General features: G+C 41.4%; 1 protein-coding gene and 1 long non-coding RNA gene across 3 annotated transcripts in view; one reads left to right on the top strand and one right to left on the bottom strand.

The window, feature by feature from the left end:
- Positions 1-18,444, bottom strand: part of LOC111670789 (pleckstrin homology domain-containing family G member 4B-like) — a 32,744-nt gene that overhangs the window by 12,927 nt on the left and 1,373 nt on the right. For both annotated transcript variants that reach the window (XM_023427672.2, XM_087179592.1), the window contains exons 2-13: positions 11,530-11,727; positions 8,969-11,414; positions 8,146-8,266; positions 7,877-7,970; positions 7,491-7,577; positions 6,592-6,708; positions 6,410-6,508; positions 6,016-6,167; positions 4,490-4,628; positions 2,871-2,993; positions 2,583-2,780; positions 1,041-1,714 (exon numbers count right to left, since the gene is read on the bottom strand). In XM_023427672.2, coding sequence (XP_023283440.1) covers positions 1,041-1,714; positions 2,583-2,780; positions 2,871-2,993; positions 4,490-4,628; positions 6,016-6,167; positions 6,410-6,508; positions 6,592-6,708; positions 7,491-7,577; positions 7,877-7,970; positions 8,146-8,266; positions 8,969-11,414; positions 11,530-11,727 — 4,448 coding nt within the window. The remainder of the gene's footprint in view (positions 1-1,040; positions 1,715-2,582; positions 2,781-2,870; positions 2,994-4,489; positions 4,629-6,015; positions 6,168-6,409; positions 6,509-6,591; positions 6,709-7,490; positions 7,578-7,876; positions 7,971-8,145; positions 8,267-8,968; positions 11,415-11,529; positions 11,728-18,444) is intronic.
- Positions 17-18,444, top strand: part of LOC147817887 (uncharacterized) — a 165,011-nt gene continuing 146,583 nt past the window's right edge. The window contains exon 1 of the long non-coding RNA XR_015438537.1: positions 17-151. This is a non-coding gene — a long non-coding RNA (uncharacterized LOC147817887). The remainder of the gene's footprint in view (positions 152-18,444) is intronic.

Raw genomic sequence — 18,444 nt, 5'->3', positions numbered from 1 at the left:
TAAGGAGCTGATTCTGAACAAAAGATGAACGTGTTCTAGCGCATATTTAGTCAGTGAAATGTTCACACAACAGAACATATTTGACCACTTATTTTGTTGACATTTTAGGGGAAGCTGAGCTTCCCTTGCAGTCTTAGAGCAATCGCCACTGGTCCGCTCATGTACAGTCTGTGGTCCCGCTATAAGTTTTGAAAACTTGGTCTGTCCTCCTGGCGAGCGCAGCGCAAGCTACGTTCTGTCTGGAAGCAGCATTTGTCAGACTATGCAGCGGGCCAGAGAGGGGCCCGTAGACCAGCTCTCCAACTTACAAGGTAAGTGGACCACGCTGATGTTAAAAAAAACAAATGCTACATTCAATCTCATCTACTCAAATATCAAGATACACGCGTCTGCTCGACTACGTGGGGATCAAGGAATCAAAGAGGCCACGCATTCGTGGTGTTGCTAATTACTGCGTGGACACCACAGGTGATGTTTCTTAACGAGTATCCATGTCAGCTGACCCCGTAGGAGTCCCTGCAATACGGAATATATGTAGGGTGGAGAGACAGTCTTGACATGATAGAGAACCCGAAGTTTACCAAAAAAAATGCCAAGCTTTGTAGAAGGAAAATATGTGTAAAATGATCCACAGGATGGATGGTGCAGCCCAGTAACTGGAATAAGTTGCCTTGAAACTATTTAAGGGGGGAACAAAGGGAAAACTAAATATCCAGGAGTAATACATTATTGTAGTACTTACTATCCAGCTGCTTTTTGTTGCATTTGTTTTTTTTATTCATTATGTAGTGTCAGGATTTCTGTGATTGGGAACAGTTCCTATACTGATCAAGATATGTATGAATGACACAGTGGGTTACAATCACTTCTAGATAAATGCAGAATGAAAGAAAATGTGTTCTTATTACAAATATCAGCAGAAGACTCAAAGGAGTGCTAGCAGCAATATTTCTGGACTGTGTGGCAGAAACAGTGAATGAACTACTGTGGTTAAATCCTAATCAAGTGATATGAATGGATGAACAAAGAAGTTAAATTACCTGTGAGGTGACTGTGGAGTGACCTTTGACTCCTGACTGGTTCCAGCATCACCATGATCCTCAGGTTTGATGATGATGTTACAGCCGACTACATTTGTTGAATTAGTCCTGTTCATGCCCAGAATCGGCTTCCTCTTCCCTAAATCCACCGCTCCTGACATGATGCCCTCCCACTGTGGGTGCCGAGGCCCGGGGGTCGATTGTACCACCAGACACTGGCCACCGGGTGATGCTGTCTGAATATTAGTGCTCACCACATCTACGTAATGACCTTCACACCAGCTGCTAGAATCTGGCTTTTGGTGGTGAACTCCACCTACATCCTGCATCCTCTCCTGAAGCTGCTGTCTGGCCTCCTGACATCTCAGCCAGGCCACGTTCCAGACTCCCATCCCCCTGGATCCCCGCAGAGCGCTGGCTTCTGCCTTCACCTCCTGAAATTTCTCTGGGTTAAACTGGAGGAACCTGTCTTGGAAAGTCTGAAGGATGGAGCTGTCACTGCCCGACAGTGAAGCACTGGTGGTGGTTGGACCAGAGCCCTGAGCTGTGGGGGGGTCAGACTGGCAAAGGGAGGGGGTTCTCGGTCCAGAGTCTTGGATTTGCTGTTGTATTGGCTGAATGTTTGATTGACTCTGGTCCAGGTAATCAGTGCATTCACTGGCCAGAGCCACAGCCTGGTGGTAAAAGAGGATTTCTTTTACTATACAAAAAACATTACTTATTTTCTTTGTTTATATAATGCTCCTGTACTCAGTGTAGTGTTGTAACGTGACTCAAATGTTATTCAAGTAACAGTAAGATTTCACCAATGTTTAAAACTAGGTGATAAAGTACAAGTACAAGAGTAGTGATAAAGTACTTTACTCTAAAGTACAAGAGTAAAACAGGTGTCATTGTTTTCCTGTTGATTGTTTGCATGATTAATGTATGCTCTGATGAAGGTTCACATAGAGAAGAATCAGCACATTGTCAGCTCTTTAATGTTGGACTTCATTAATGCTAGAGTATTGCCTTTTTCCCTTAATTCTCTAATATCCTTAAAAAAAACACACACATATACACACAGTAGCTCTTTTGAACACGATAGACAGATATCTAAATATATTTGCTTTGAGCAAAAGTGTCAATTTCAGTATTATAAGTGATGATCTGTTAAAATGAGTTTGAGATTGCTATACAAAGGTGCATCCAAAGCAATATTTATTATGACTTTATAAATCTTCTTGACTAGAAATACTTAAAAAACCTGATTCATTTAAAGCAGAATTATTGATTTTAGAATGTACTTCAGTTTAGTTCAAGTGAAAAATACAAGTTACATTTGTTTGTGACTGGTTAATTTGACCCTGTAATATTCTACATTTAAATGTATAGGTGAATATAAACCTATATACACTGTAACTGCATTCCTTCCAAAAAGGGTACTTGCAAGAGTAACAGATAAATTTAACAGAGCAACAAACCAGTGTCTTTGTGGGTTTCTCCTACAGGGCAAGAGTTGATCTCATGTGCTTGATTTCTAAATACTAATCTTATACAAACCTGCTCACAAAAATCACACACGTTGACCATGATCTGCAGCTCTCTGCCACAGGCCTCTGCCCTGCACAGGAAGTCCTCCAGGCCTGACTTGAAGGTGCAGGCAAGAGTCCAGAATGTGTCTGTCTCTGGATAGGAGAGCCCGCTCCGCTGGAGCTTCTCTGCCTCTGACACGAGTGACAAGGAGTGGTGTCTTCGGTCCTGGGGAAGGAGAGGGGAGAGATTCAGAAAGAGAAACACCAGGAATATAAATACAGACACAATGGCAGACGCAAGAAAACTTAGACTCACATTAGCTTCAATAAGGAAACCAGTGAAGCTGTTTAGGATCTGCTCCATTCTCTCTCCAGAGTCTTCGACTGATTCTGCCTCCAGCAGGTGGCGCTCTCCTTCTACATTAAACCACTGCTGCATCTGCAGGGACGGAAGATGCAGAACAGTGTTGTGTTTGGTTATTATTATGTGCCTGCAATGCAATAGCATTGAATGCATATATTATTATCCTGCATACTTATTCAAATCTTTATTATTGGTGGGATTGCTGAATGAATACAATGTTCAAATCCTTGAAACTTTCAGCCTCTTTAAACTTCAACTACGTCAGCATACTTTCAGCTACAGACTTCATTCAAACTTTAGAATGTTCACAAGACTTTCAGCTATTAAACTTGTATTCAACTTTTTATATATCTCGAACAGTTTTATCACAGTTTTAGTTACATGCTTTTTCTTGAGTTTATAATGGGTGTGTATTGTATAGAATGTTCAGGGCTAGAGTGGGAGAAGCTGTCAAATTTGTCTGAAAAAAAACTGTAACTCGTCTTTACGGCCACATATATCGATCTTGACATTAGTAGACAAATTTGTCCTGTTTCATATAAAGTGTCTACCTTAGCACAGAGACACAGAGAATTTAAACCCCTCCAACTACCCTCCAACTGTCCCATAGACTGCAATACATATTCAGGAGCTGATTTCAGGACAAAACCAGAACAGATCCTTTTTTGTAACTCGCTCCTATTTCCACATTTTTGGCTCAAAAACACATAGAGGTGTTCAGGAGAATCTTGTGGCACTGAACATGTGATAATTTTGCTGATATTATGTACTGATTTGTATTAAATGGCAGGAGTTTGAGAGGTTTGCTGACCCCTTTCTCTCATAGATTTGCATGAGTTCTGTGTCTTTGACAGCCAGACTCTCTCTCTTACACACACACACACACACACACACATATATATATATATATATATATATATTGACAGAAACACACAAGCACCATCTCCATGAATTGGATTAACCTTCAAAATAAAAATCTAAACATGGTAATAAGCAATTATTGGCTCTGTTGTATAAAACCTTAAGCAATATATACTGCCAAACACAGAGGCACAGACACTTTCAAAATAAGAGTCTCAAAAAGGTTAGAGGTAAGGTAGGTCATAAAAGGTCGATCTTGGAAGATACGGTCTATATGGGGAGATAGTGGTATAACTTTATTGTAGACCAACTTCTGTTAGGGCATGTACGTGTGTCAGGATAAGTCTCTACGACATGAATGAAACTGACAGTAACGTCCTTTGTACAGATTGAAACGAGAGGAGTAAAGTACATGCACCAAGTAGCAGGCACATTAAAAATTCTACATTTCTCCAGGAATATTCTAGTTCTTTATACAATCTCACACTGTATAAAATCCTTGATCATTTGTAAAGGGGAATGCACAACTGCACATGTTTTCACTCTTGGTTATAATGTTCACTTCAAAACAAAGAGGCAGTGGCCAACTCACATTATCACATTATCATTTCTTAGGTCAATAACTGAACTGTTGAGACTTCATTTTATCTGAAAGTAAATTGCCTTCATCTAAAGGCACATTTATGGTGAGTTAGGACAGGGTACAGTACCTGGGTGAAGTATCCTTCCATCTCTCTGAGCTGCAGCAGGTACTCCAGGTGTTCCAGCGACTGGTTGGACCTCTGTACGAGGACGTGAGCCTGCTCCTCCACCAGGTTGTACAGGCGGGTCACTGAGTCCACTGCATCACTGCGTTTAGGAAAAAGGCAGATCACAGCCTTAAGTAAATACATATCAGAAAAAAACAAAAACTGATGATCTCCCTCGAAAAAAAGTCTTACTTGCATATAAAGAAACGTACTCATTCATATCTTTATTACGGACACATTCATGGGGTCCATATGCAGAAAACAACAGCAAATAAAAAGAAATCCACATAAAATCCAATCAAAACAAAAAAATCTTATCAGTCATTGAACACACTAAATTTATGAGCCAACATATTTGCTTGTGTGTATAGGTTTTGACACTTCCTGTAGATGTCCTTGTCATCTGATAGGTCATTGGTTATGTAATGTCCTGAATATTCAACACCTGACAGGAAGAAGTGAGCAAATTACAATTTTCTGTCTTCCCAATTTCTGACAATCATAATATTACTCTTGTTTGCATTATATAGCTGTTTCAAAACCAGCACTACATGGACAGAAAATCACCAAATCATCTGCATACATAAAGTGGTTAATGAGAGAATTACCAAACACGCACCCTGTTCCACATCCATTTAACTGCAGTGACATATCATCCATATAAATATTAAAAAGAAAAGCAGATAAAATCCCGCCTTGACGAACTCCATTATTCACATTGAACGGATCAGATATAAAATTTCCCCGTCTAACCTGCATTGTCTGATGTGCAGACAAGAAAACGTTTCTCACAAGAAATCTAGGAACCCCTCTTTGGTATAATTTCATTTTAATTTAATTTCACACTTTAGAAGCATCAATAAAACACATAGAAATTGTGGAAATTTGCCTTTTACATTTATCTAAAATCTCCTTAAAAGCAAATACACACATGTTCCAGTTCCAGTTCCATGTCAATTCCATTTAAACCCAAACTGTTCCAGCCTATTTAGTGGGATTCTCTCCAGCACTTTAGATAGGATGCTGGCTAAGGCTACAGGCCTGTAGTTCTCCGAACTGTTTTATTTCCCAGCTTTATCTTTAACCACAGAAACAAGTATAATAGATGGAATGGAGTCAGGTAGAATACCATGGATTAATAACCCAGAAAAACAAACAGCAACTGAGGGATAAAGCCTATTATTTGCAAGCTTTAGGTGTTCAGCAGTTACGTATCCATACCTGTGTCGTTAAAACATCTTATTCCTTTTACTTTTGCTTTTGACTTTTGTACCAAGTCAGATGTGATATTGTGCTTGTATTTGAATTTAAGAAATGGCAATATGCTCTACTAACTTGTACTATAGTGATCTTTATCTATGTAACAAAGTCAGTGGACAGTGTCACTGTTGCATGATCAATCCAAATCTGTCTGCAGGCCAACCCTTGGGTTTTTCTGCACATGTAAATATAGCAGGTAAGAGCGGGGGTTTTTCCTCAGTGCTTACCTGAGGTCCTCACAGTGGGGATACTTGAGGTCATTCTCCTTCCTCAGCCTCGCCAGGACAGCTCCACCCTCTCTCTGCAGGCTGACCAATCTGCTGTCCTCCAGTACATCCCTCATCAGAGTCCTCTGGTTCATCATGCACTGCTGCACAGTCTGTTGGACAAAACATTAACAAAACATTTAACATCAGCAAACAATGTGACTCGTTCATATCAAGAACTTTGAAGAACTTCCTGTGCTGCTACAGTATATTGTGAAATGATCTTGAAAACTTTTCTATGTACTTTCCCCAATATATTATTCCCATAAAACTATACTGCTCATACTATATTATCCATGAAGGCAGTTGCATAACACAGGGTAAACTCAGCAGTTAAAGAACAGCATTACAGTACCTGCACAGTGTCAGTCCTCTGGGGCTCCTCTAACCTACTGATGGCTCTCAGTAGCAGGCTGGACGCCTCATGAAGATCACATACAAATGGGAAGAGTTTCTAGAAGATGTGCACACAAATAAACTGTGAGCACAGAAGAGAAAAAACTAGTGCACCGCCTAATGAGAGAGGCAGAGTCTCACCTGGTGCAGCTCCATCCAGTCACAGTGGCTGTGAGACAGTGTGCCATCCAGGCGGGAGCTCAGCTGACTCCCCTCCACCAGCTTCAGCAAGGCTTTCATCGTGGTCACCAAGTCAGTCTGCTCCAGGTAACAGAGTAACACCAACATGTTTTCACAGCTTCAGTGCTAATCAACAAAATAACTCTATTTAGCTGCTTTTCCAATCTTTATAACTGAAACAAAACTTCCCACTTCATCATCTGTTTATGAACCAAGCTGATATTTTGGAATCAAGGATAGAGGGCCAGCAATGTTTTAGGTGACTGGGCCAATAATGGTCATCTGTAGCCTTTTTTGTTTTGCTCATATTTTTTCTTTCCTCTTACCAAATCTGTCTCACCGAGAACAATGACTACTGTTCATTCAGTATGGTTTTAGCTTAAATGCAAAGACGTCTCATGGTGAAGGCAACTCGAAACATTTTCTTCAATCTTTGAAGATCAGGGGCAGGTTGAAACAGCTGCAGCTGGAGATCAAGACAAAAACACCTGATAGTGTCACCGACAGGTGACAGTAAAAAGTGTGGCCTGCTGGTGGCACTAGAGGAAAGGTTTTGTGGTGTAATTTCATAGCAGTCGACCCAATATTTGTCATGATATGAAGAGTCATTAGCATTCATCCTCTGGAGAGTAAATGTCTGTAGCCATACTGTTTCTTTCTTTTAGTCTGGATCAAAGTGATGTGCAGACAAACCAACTGACATTGGGACACTGCTGTCCCAAGCACGGCTAGAAATACACTTTGATCAAAGAGTATTTATAGAAACTTATTCAGATTATAACACTTTGTAAGAAACCAAACAGAAGTCTTTCTCCATATGCAGTGTTCTATAATAAAGCTTGTGAAGGGTGAAACCTGACCTGGACCCCAGGACATCTCTCAGGCCGGGGGCTGCAGTCCTTGTCCACCAGCAGCACCAAAGTGTTCACTGCCTGGGGACTCTGCTCCTGCAACAGTTACACATGTAATTACTGCCATTTAACTACAATAATCCATGTTTCATTTTAAGCAAGAAAGTAAATGGAACTGATATTAACACTAGAAAATTATATCACACTTCCCAGTATGAACTGTACTATACAGTCATTCAATTAAAGGCCAAGTTGTATATCATTATAATATAGGATGCATGTTTGCTTACAGATAAGTGAAGGAAAAACATCTTGTCACATGCTGTTTATGCTCAGGAGACCTCCAGTGTGAGAGCTCTGATCTGCTGTGATGCAGACATTTGTGTGTTTCTTACCTGAAGTGTCATCAAGGCCTTGTAGAGCTGTGGTTGAGGATGTGACTTCCTTGCATCAAAAATGAGTGTCATCCCAGCTTCTCTGATTTCTCTCCTACACACAGAGATAAAAGACAAATTAGTACAAAACAGTGACCACAGAGATGCCAGAATGTCCTTATATAAATATACAGTGGGTTTGTTTGAATCTTTTGGTGGATCATTTGGTTAATTCATTTATTTCTTGATTCGTTCATTGATTCCCAGGGATATGGATGTTAACACCTTACCTGGTGATTGAGTGGAAGTAGAGCAGCATCTGAAAGAGCTCCTGGCTTGTTACGGCTGATCTCCATCCTTCGTGGTCTCCATAGAGCTCAACTATTGCCCTGCTTGTCCTGTCTCTGCCGCCTGGTGGGGTTAGAGAGGGAAAAGATCAGGGAACATCTAAAAAGCTGTTCTCTGTTTAAGAGGATTTTTCTCCTGTAGCCATACCAATATTTGGTGAAGAGAGACATTCAGAGAGACAGGTCATTTTGTACTTTGGCACCTCCAGTCTCACATGGAAGTACAGAAAGGGTTCAGTCAAACTATAACAAAGTACAGTTTTCATTAAAGTAGCTATTCTGCATGTTGTCCCAGACATACAAAATAATTCGTTTTCATGGTACTGTGATGTTTTTTTCAAGAAGACACTTAAAACTAAATTCAAGTGCAAAAACAATGGTGGCTTGACAGACAACAGTGCAGTAATGCTACCTGATACTAGCATAAGAAAGGAAATAATAAAGGACCAAAAAGCTAAAGGAAAATATGAGAAGACAGCTAAAGTAAAGAGTAAGAACTACTGTAGCTAGGTAGATTAGTTCGACTGCATTTTGAAAAGAGAAAAGAGAAAAAGCATTGAAAGAAAAGCATTGATAACATGACAAAAGACAATTAGATACACACAATTCACCTTTAAATTAAAACAAGTTATTACTTTTTTTTCTGTGTTGTCATTTTAAACACTTTGACAAACTATGTAGCTCTTGAAGCTGACAAACCATGTATGTGGGTTATAATGAGTATCGTGGCTGTTGATGTAATTTACTGCATCTCAAATGAACTTACCTGTGAGAGATGCTACTCCCAGATAGAGGGGGTGAGATCTGGGGTCTGGAGATCCTAGGGGGAGATGGTCTGGTCTGGGATGAGCAGAGGCAGACTGGGACATCCTCTGTGTGTCTGCTGCTGGAGGTGGATCTGTCTGTGACAGGTTCTCTGTCTGACGGCTATGTCTATCTGGAATGACCATTTTCCTCCTGTTGATCTTGGGTGAAACCAGTCCAAAGGCTGTGCTGTTTTTACATTTGACCACATGAAGCTGGGGAATCTCTGCTAAGGAGTCAGTATTTTCTCTTCTCCTGACATTTTGACCTTCAACAATGACCAGTGCACACTTCTCGGAGGTGTCCACCACTGCTGTGGAGAGGGAAGAGCATCTTCCATCTGACATACATTCTTGTCTGTTTTGTGGCACTGTAAGAGACTTTGGAATCATCCCTGTGGTTCTGTTTCGAAGTCTTTCACGAGGCTTGAGGGTCATGCTCATCCCTGAAATCTCATTTGAACTAAACAGTAATCCATGGTGTTTGGCAGAGATCACATCTGACTGTTTAGGATCATTTGAGCTTGAGGAATCTCTATCAGTGTTTATCCACGTTCCTGCTGCTGAAGTTTTTCTGTTCACACTGTGTAAATAGCTAGAAGGTTTGGCAGCGTGTGCATCCCCTGGTTCCCTGAATGGCACAGTGGTTTTTTCAGGTGCCTGCTCTGGTAGCCCACCATATTTTAAATGATTTGTGGCCCTGTACTCCAGACAGTGGGCAGTGATTGAATCTCCTGGTTTCCAATATGGAACAGTGTTTGCTTCTCCTGATTCCTTACAGATGGTTCCACTAACAGGGACAGGAGACTGGTTTTGGATCCCATGATCATGTGTCATTGCTTGAACATTACACCATGGATCCCCTGCTTCAGTCTCTGGTGGCTTCTGTCTGTCATCACACACAGAGAAATCACAATCCTCCTCCAGCACAGCTAACATATTCCCCCTCTTCTCCTGGCCAAAGGTAACAGGGTTTTGTATAGCAGCCTGGTAGGAGTCCCTGTATCGACATCTCAGCTCCTGAGCTCTGGAAACCTTCCCGCCCTGTCTCCTTGTCATGCAGGGGGTACAGGGTTTCTCAGAGAAGCGGACAGTGCGGACACACTGAGAGGGTTCAAGGGAGTTGTGGTGAGTGTGGTGTGACTGGGAATGGTGAAGAGCAAATGGAGGTCCTGCTTCTGTGGAAATGTTGGGCGTTAATGATACAAGAGCCTCTGATCTTGAAGGACTGTGTGTTTGTGATTGTGCCTGAGCTGATGTCTGTGTGTTTGGGTGCCTTTGTGTTTGCCTGTATGGCTCTATTTGTGCATGTGGTTGCATTTGTGCTTGTTTCTGTGGATATTTTTGGATTTGTGCTTGGGTTTTTGTGTGTGGCTGCCTTTGCACTTCTAATTTCTGTTGTTCTTCTGTTACTGACTGAGCTTTAACAAAAAGCATAGTTGCCTGCAGTATATCGATATATTCTCCTTCTGCAGCAGCTTGGCCTGCTGACCCGCTGCAGCCTGAGTCTTGCAGGTTTGTGACTTTATGTTTATCTTGCCCTTTAGTTTCAGAAACAATCTGAATCTTATCTGCACCTCTGCACGTATTCGTACTTGCAGGAGTGCATGTACCTGAAACTGTGCTTGTTTTTGTAGCTGTGTTTGGATCTGTCCCTGTAAAACGGCTGTCCCATGTATTTGGGGCGACCCAGCCTATAGGCTTAGGCTCCGTGTTAGTTTCTTTCTCTTTGACCAGCCTAGCTGAAGAAGCAGCACTAGTATCCACCAGGCAGAGTGACACAGCAATGCCGTGCTTGGCTGGACATATTCTGGTCTCCACAGAGAAGGCAGAGGGGTGTGAATTTGTTAAAACTGAATTTTGAATGGTTATATTACACTGTGCAGATTCCTTTGCTGGAGACGGAGGAAATGAACGATTTGATGAAGAATTCTCAGAAATATGAGGAAGAGGTGGAGGAAGTGGAAACGGAGGTGGTAGAGGAGGATATGAAGGAGGAACAGAGGCCATACTAATCCCAGCACACTCTGGCACGCCCACAAAATCAGGCAGAGCCACCCGTTCCCATGGTAACCTCACCACGCCCTGCTCGGTGGCAAGTAGGCACTGGCCGAGAGGTGTTCCATGGCGGCCCTGGTTGATCTCCTTTAACCAATCACAGCTGAATATACAAGGATAGGAAGTTTCAGGGATTGGGGTCTCCTCCACTACCTCTGTTCTAAGCCCCTCCTCTTCCAGGAGGCTGGAGACCACAATGCGAGCTGACTGGTCACAAAATGGTGTCACCTGGAGGTAAAAGTCACCCGGCTGAAGAAGCAGGGGGTTGAGGGGAGCGAGGTGGATGACAACTTGGTCATGCAAACACAGAGGCCAGCCCTCACAGAGGAAGAGTACATCAGAGTACTGATCCTAAAAGAGAGAAAGACAAATATATCAAGATTTTTATTATGATATTAAGTCCAGCAGGAGGATCTCAGTGCAGCTTTGTATGTTTTACTTTTTGTATGTATGTCTCTTGACCTACACATGCAGCCTGCTGCACAATGTTCAAGATGTGCTCGGCCGGGACCAGGAACTCCAGCAGGCACCGCAGGGCGTCTCCCTGATAACGGCCATCAATGATTTGGAAGAGCTGGCTGAGAAGAGTGGGGGCGGTGGCCTCGAAGGGCGGGTACAGCACCGAGAGCAAGTTCTGGATCGAGCCTTCCAGAGAATCAAGGTTCTGAAGAGACACAGGAGAGAAAGCAGAGGCTTAGGAAAATCATTGTTTATCAGTTTCAAGGTCAAAAAGCCATATTCTGTGAGTGACAGTGTACGAACATGCACCACTTGGATGAAAACTTAGTTCAAATGGAAATAGTCACTAACTTCTCAAACTTAAACCTTGCAATGTAATGTAATTTCACATACCACCCACAAATTCACATGTTCAGCTGCTCAGCCAAGGAAGACAATAACATAAACGAGTCACTGCAAACTGCGAAATACTATGCTATACTATATTACTTTGCCTTTAGCATGAAATGTTTATGCCTTTTGAATGAAATCTTTATGTTCAATCGCTGGTACTCTGGAACTAATGATTATGTTTGTTTTTCTGATTCATTTATTAGTATAAAAAATGTCAGAAAATTTTGAAAACTGTGCATCACAGTTTCATAAATGTTAAGTTTCACAATTATATAAAACAGCAGCAGAAAAGCAGTAAATTCTCACATCCGAGAAGCCAGAACCAACAAATATTTTAAATATGTTTGCTTTATAAATGATGATAAATCAAATTCTTGAAACTGACTCAATTTATCATGTTGCCTCCTCTTCCTCTTGCCACCCGCCTCTAGGGGTCTCTCAAAACAAAAAAAAAGGCGACATTGGGTGACGTCATGAAATAGTGTGGGATCATGGGAGTTGTTGTCTTCATCACCATCACCATTAGCTCCTCCCGGTTTGGATTCCTTCAGTGTCAGTGGTTCAGGAAATCAAACAGACCCGGTGATTAGAACCATTAAAAACACTGAATAAAGCAGTTTGACATTTAAAGTCAGTGTTTGAGCGACACTAACATTTGTTCTGATTGTTTCTCTGATAACTTATGAACCAGATGTTCAGGAGGTTTTTACCAGCAGCTGAATTATCCACAGAGGTGTCCTCCTCTCCATAACAAACACACCAGGAGATTAAAACCAGTAGAAACACCCAGAAAGCAGATTGACTTTAAACTTCAGAGATTCACTGATGCTCTTCAGTGACACAGGACAAGACGTCTCCAGCAGCTGGGAGCTGAGCTTCAGATCCAGACTTCCGATGACTAAAATCCTTCATCTGGTTCAAATATAGAGCTGAAAACCACCAAGTGTATGTAAAAAATGTATTTAAGTAAATGCTGAGCTTCTGGCAGGAAACAAAACCACTGTCACATGATCATATAGGATATGATGTCATTGACAGGAGACCACATGCATTACCATATTAGAATTACGTTTTTCTCTAGGTTTGAGAATTGATAGAAATATATGAACACAACTCAAAAAAATATATAACATAGGTCTAGTCATTATTAGACATTTTAATGTAGAAAAGTTACAGATTATATAAATCCTCTGTGATGTGCAGCAATGCTACACAACAGGAAACCTGGAGTCAGTCACTTTCATCTGACTGAGGTCTTACAGTAAATTACAGAGGCCTTGTCCTCAACCTCCTGACCTGCTGAGAGAATAGCTACACAAACTCATCATTAAACATATATTCAGCCAGCCTGTCAGCAAACAACCAAGTAAACACAGTCGTGTGATGGCTGGTCTCAAGGCTAGCTAGCCTCCTGGTTTATGGTTTCACATTCCCTTTGACCTGAACTCATGGCCCGCTACCCACTTTTAGGCCCTGCTTTATTTAGCTTGGCAAAGGCCACGGCAGCAGACCTCAGGGGTTAATGTATATATACATACATGGAGTCTCTGTGGGGAGATATATGGTATCAGGAAGGGTGATGTGTGAATGTTGACGCATAGCATGAATGCTGCTGCCCTTTTTTCCCAGGTATGTGTTCAGTGATTTTTACTGTATGTGATAACACCAATGTCAGTGTAGGGAAAGAAGCAGAGGAAATGCTTCATGGTTCAACATTTAGGTTTATTCACTTTCTGTCACAGCATGATATGTAATGGAGAGATATGTCATTGGTATCAATCTTTTCCTCTAATTCTCAGTCAGAAAGGAAGTATTTCCTAAAGTGTTCAACTGTTCCTTTATTTGACATAAAAACAAGAACCAGGAGAACAAGACAAAACTGTCATCACAACAAAAAACCCACCAATCACACATTTAAAACTGGGTTCATATCAGAAGATGTTCGAGTCATATTTTGATTTTCTCGTTGTGATTTTGTTAAATCCTTCCACACAGCTCGATGGTTCCCAGCAGCAGTGATGAGGACAGACATGCAGATAGAAACAGAGAGGGGTGTGTCAGGGCTTGATGAATTATGTCCCCTCACACCAACACTGGCTCACTGCCTCTCCAGCCTTCTTATCTGTTGTGCATCTCCTACTCTGCACCTTTGAAAGGGCAAATCTTTGAAAAGGCCTTAAGACTTGCACTCTATACTAAATGGACTTTCTAACTGAGTTCTTTTCCTTATTCTGTGTCTGGATGTTTGTTGTTTCTAATGTATCTCCCACTGCCTGTCCCCTTTTTTTTTTTGTCGAGCAACAATGCTCATCACCACCCCCTCTATCTCATCCTGCGACATTATCATCTGAAACTGAAGTCTGAAGCTGGACTCTCAGCCTGTCTGCAGCTCTGACAGCTCCACAAACAACACAGTGACTCAGAGCTTTCTGGTCAGTCCTGCCACACCCTGCTGGGACAAAACACAGCAATGGTCATCATGATAACACGAAGGAGGAGGAGGACAGTAATGGAAGCAGTGGGTATGGCTGTCAAATAAGTGGGGGGTGAGGATGGTTGGAGGCTCAGAAGCACATTATGTACTGTGAGCAATTTTAGCTCAAAGCTCATGAATTTTAAATTCATTGTTTTCCCATCCTGAAGACAACGAGCACCTGTTTCATCATCAAATAATGTCAGTGACTTCCACTGTTTTTCTCACTTGGGGACTCTATATTTGGGCTGATGATATTTGAAAAGGTCAGCTTGAAAATAGCTGAAATGTAAATGAATGTGATCTTAAGAAGGAAACTGATGCTGTGTGCTCTCTACTGGATGAATAAACATGCCAAGGCTAAAAAGCCTTTGTAGAGCTTACAAGAGTGAAATTTAAATTTAATGAACTCTGCTGGTAATATGAGTCAGCTGGTTACAGGTTTCTCTATGTCAGTTATTTAAATACTGACTTGAAAACGTAATGCTGTAAAACCATGAATGCATTGTTGAGTGTGTGTGTATATTTGAGAGTCTGTTTCCAGTATGTGGTGTATGAGCTGTAAGGACCTGTCTCTCTGCCCGGGCCAGCATACTGTTGCTGCAGATTCACACGGCTCTATATAAACGCCCAGACCTCTCTCACTCAGCCACTGAAATAAATGACGATGCTCACATTACTCTGGATAAGATGTCCCAGTGCGCGAGCTGAAGACAGTTTGACAATCTCTGCCCAGTATCATTATGAAACAGAAATAGTCTTTGAACATTCCTGATGTCAGGCAGCTTCCTGCCTGGACAAGAACAAAATATTTTACAATGAAAAAAATAAAAGCATTCATGGTGACTTCATACATTCCTGTGGGACTTTTATCCCCTTCTGCAGTGTGTCTTGAACTGTGACATTACTGTTTTTAGATGACATGCAGCAAAAGTCCCCGGCCTGGTTTCAAACAAGGATGTTGAGACTACATGATACACATCCACTAAAGTAGGCCACCAGGTGACTCCATTGTCCCTTTATAATATATCACATTCTATATAATAGTTATCAACAGTTGTTACCCCCCCCCCCCCCCCATTGCCCTGTCTGACTTTTCACTGACTCTCAAGGACTCTCAACTCCTTGCGCTGTCAGTTGACACACTGGGTCAGGTGAGCCAACATATTGGACATGAACAAAACTTCACTGGGTTACTGGTGCAAGGCTTTTTTGCACATAACCTGAACTGAACAATACACACATGCCCCGAACCGAGACAAGCAAACCGAATGGGATGGATTTTTTTCATGAACTGTTCCATCCCTAATTTCAACCGTGGTAATAGATGAGGACACACTATATTTTGGAAAGACTGAAAACAACAATACTGTCATTAAAAGCGTTTGATTCCAGAAATGACAATTTTCATGACACTAACTTCAACTTCATTATTTATATAATTACTGTACATCCCATCAGTTTATGAAGTATCCTCACAAGTAACATTCTTGAGAAATATGTAAAGGACAATAAGCACAACTGATGTGATTTGGCCAAACTTCAAAGCATTTCAGACGCTGATAGAGCTTCTAAATAAGAATGAAAAGAGTCGGTTTCCTGTGTTTACATCTGTGGTTTACCATCTGAGCTGATATACACAAATGCTGCTGTCTGCTGCCCACACAGAGAAAAGCTGAAGGGCAGAAATGAAGGGAGGAGTTTTTTAACTTCTGAGTGTTATAGAATGATCTCCATCAGTCTGGACTTTTCAGGAACTTTGATCAAGATTTGTCTTTTCAGTCATACTGTGATCACTTCTGTCCACTCAGCTTGACATTTTTGGACTGAAGTCGAACATGAGCTTCAAGTGTTGTAATTCCACCCACAGTAAAAAAAAAAAAAAAACAGGAACTGGGAGGTGCTGTGAAATAAACAAGATTACAATGCACAACCTCAAAAACAAACTAAAACAGCAGACGTTTTGCCTCTGCTCTGTTCTTTTCAGCGGGAAGGACTCCGTCACTAACATGTGCATCACAATAGTCTGATGACCTGGGTGTGTGTTCAGCCTGCTGCTCTGCTGAGCCATTCACTAAAATAGATAACTTTCTGACAGACAACAGCTCTCTGCAAACATGTGACCTGACCAAGAAATACTGACAGTGACAAACAATCTGAACTATTTTGTCATTTGGACAAAAATTCAATTGTGCAATAAACAGATTAGCTCTGACGCAAAAGCTGCAGGAGTGACAAACCACAGAACAATCAATAAAGAACAGCAGAGTGTCGCAGCAGGAACGTTCCACAATGCGTGAACTGATGACGAGCTAAAACAGATTGAGATTCTTTCATGGTGAAGAAGCAACATGTCAAAACTATTCAAGAACTTCTTTCAGCTTTGAACTAATATCCAACCCTCAACCCTCAACTACAATTAAATGACTAATTAGCATAATTAAGGACCCCTCTTTACTATGTTTTATTCCTGTTTGTCTTCTGTGTTGAAGGACCCATATTTAAATTTCATTGAAATTTTATCCCCAAATTACGTTTAATTATTAGGATTTATCTTTTTCCTTCATTGTCACTATAGAAATAGAGATGTGAGATGACAACACACACTGTATCAGATCTTTTCTCTTTTTAACCTCTGCCAAGGAGATTATGTTTTCATCCGTGTCTGTTTATTTTATATTCTATCCATTGTTAGCAGGATTACGCAGAAAGGCCGGGGCCGGGGCCGGGGCCGGGGCCGGGGCCGGGGCCAGGGAGGAACCACTTATTCTGGGACAGATGCAGCTCATTTATTGTGAATTTTATTTTGTTTCAATGAAGTCTGGTGTATGTTGTTTGACATTAGCCTTGGTGGAGGTCTGCGCTCTCTGAGTGTCCTTCTAGTTGTGTAAATATTTAATATCCTGTGCTATTTACAACTTCTATAAATCTGCAACATGAAAAGATATATATATAAAAAAGGTCCCAAATTCCATCTTGTGTCAGGGGGGGCTTCACTTTTCTGGAGTAAATGGATGTACCTAATAGGTGTTGTACCTTTTAGCCTAAAAGCTGCACCTTTAGACTAAAAGGTACAAAGTTAAAAAGTTTTTTTTTCTTTTTAAATCTTGTTCTTTTTCTGAATGCAGCATTTTGTGGGTCTCTACCTCAACACACCTGATGACACCTGAGCACAGGCACAAACCATATAACCCTGGAGCTGGACATAAACACTGAGCAGAGCTGCTGTACATGACCACTGAGACACTGCAAGGGCCAGACAGTATATTTAGTAGCTTCACGGGGATCTGCAAATTGGAGCTTGCGGAAGGAAAACACTAATCATGTTGACCTCGATCAGCAGGACGGTTTGAGGGTGGCAGTAAAGCAGCAGTCAGGACGCAGTGAGGCCTGTGTTTAAGTCATTAAAAACACGTCAGGGAATCATGAATGAGCTGAGGCTTTAAGCACATCTTTAAACTAATCATGAGTGAGCTGACGTGTCTCCGCTCTCTCTCTCTCTCTCTCTTTCTGTGTGTGTGTGTGTGTGTGTGTGGCGTGTTATTACAGCAAAGTGAGACTTAGCTTTCACTGACACACACGTCTCATCTGTAATTAGCCCACAGCTGTGCTTAATGTACCTCACACCAGCAGATTTTATAATTAACAAGCAGAAATGATTACATAGATACATAAAAAACACAGATTAACAATGCTCTGTCACACTCATCACACCTCACACTGAAATACATGACGTTCAATCTTTTTAATTCTTAAAGGTGTACTGGCACCTAAAGATCACATAACTATCCTATCACATGATGTAGGAGTCATAATAACAAAAAAAATTTGAATGTGCCGGCTGCTTGGTGCGTGTACTTCACATTTCAATCCGTACAAAGGGCGTTACTGTCAGTTTCATTCATGTCGTAGAGACTTATCCTGACACTGACCTCAGTCACTGCAGGAGTCCCTCAAAAAGCCTTTTGAAGCTGTCACAACTGGCAAAAATAACCTCACACTGATGGTTTCAAACCCAAATTTGCCCCCACAAGCATAGCAAGACATGTATACACA

Source organism: Seriola lalandi, unplaced genomic scaffold (genome assembly GCF_002814215.2).
Source record: "Seriola lalandi dorsalis isolate HSWRI2012SDOR001 ecotype SW California unplaced genomic scaffold, Sedor1 jcf7180002054861, whole genome shotgun sequence".
Taxonomy (NCBI): domain Eukaryota; kingdom Metazoa; phylum Chordata; class Actinopteri; order Carangiformes; family Carangidae; genus Seriola; species Seriola lalandi.
This window is presented reverse-complemented; position numbering and strand designations above follow the sequence as displayed.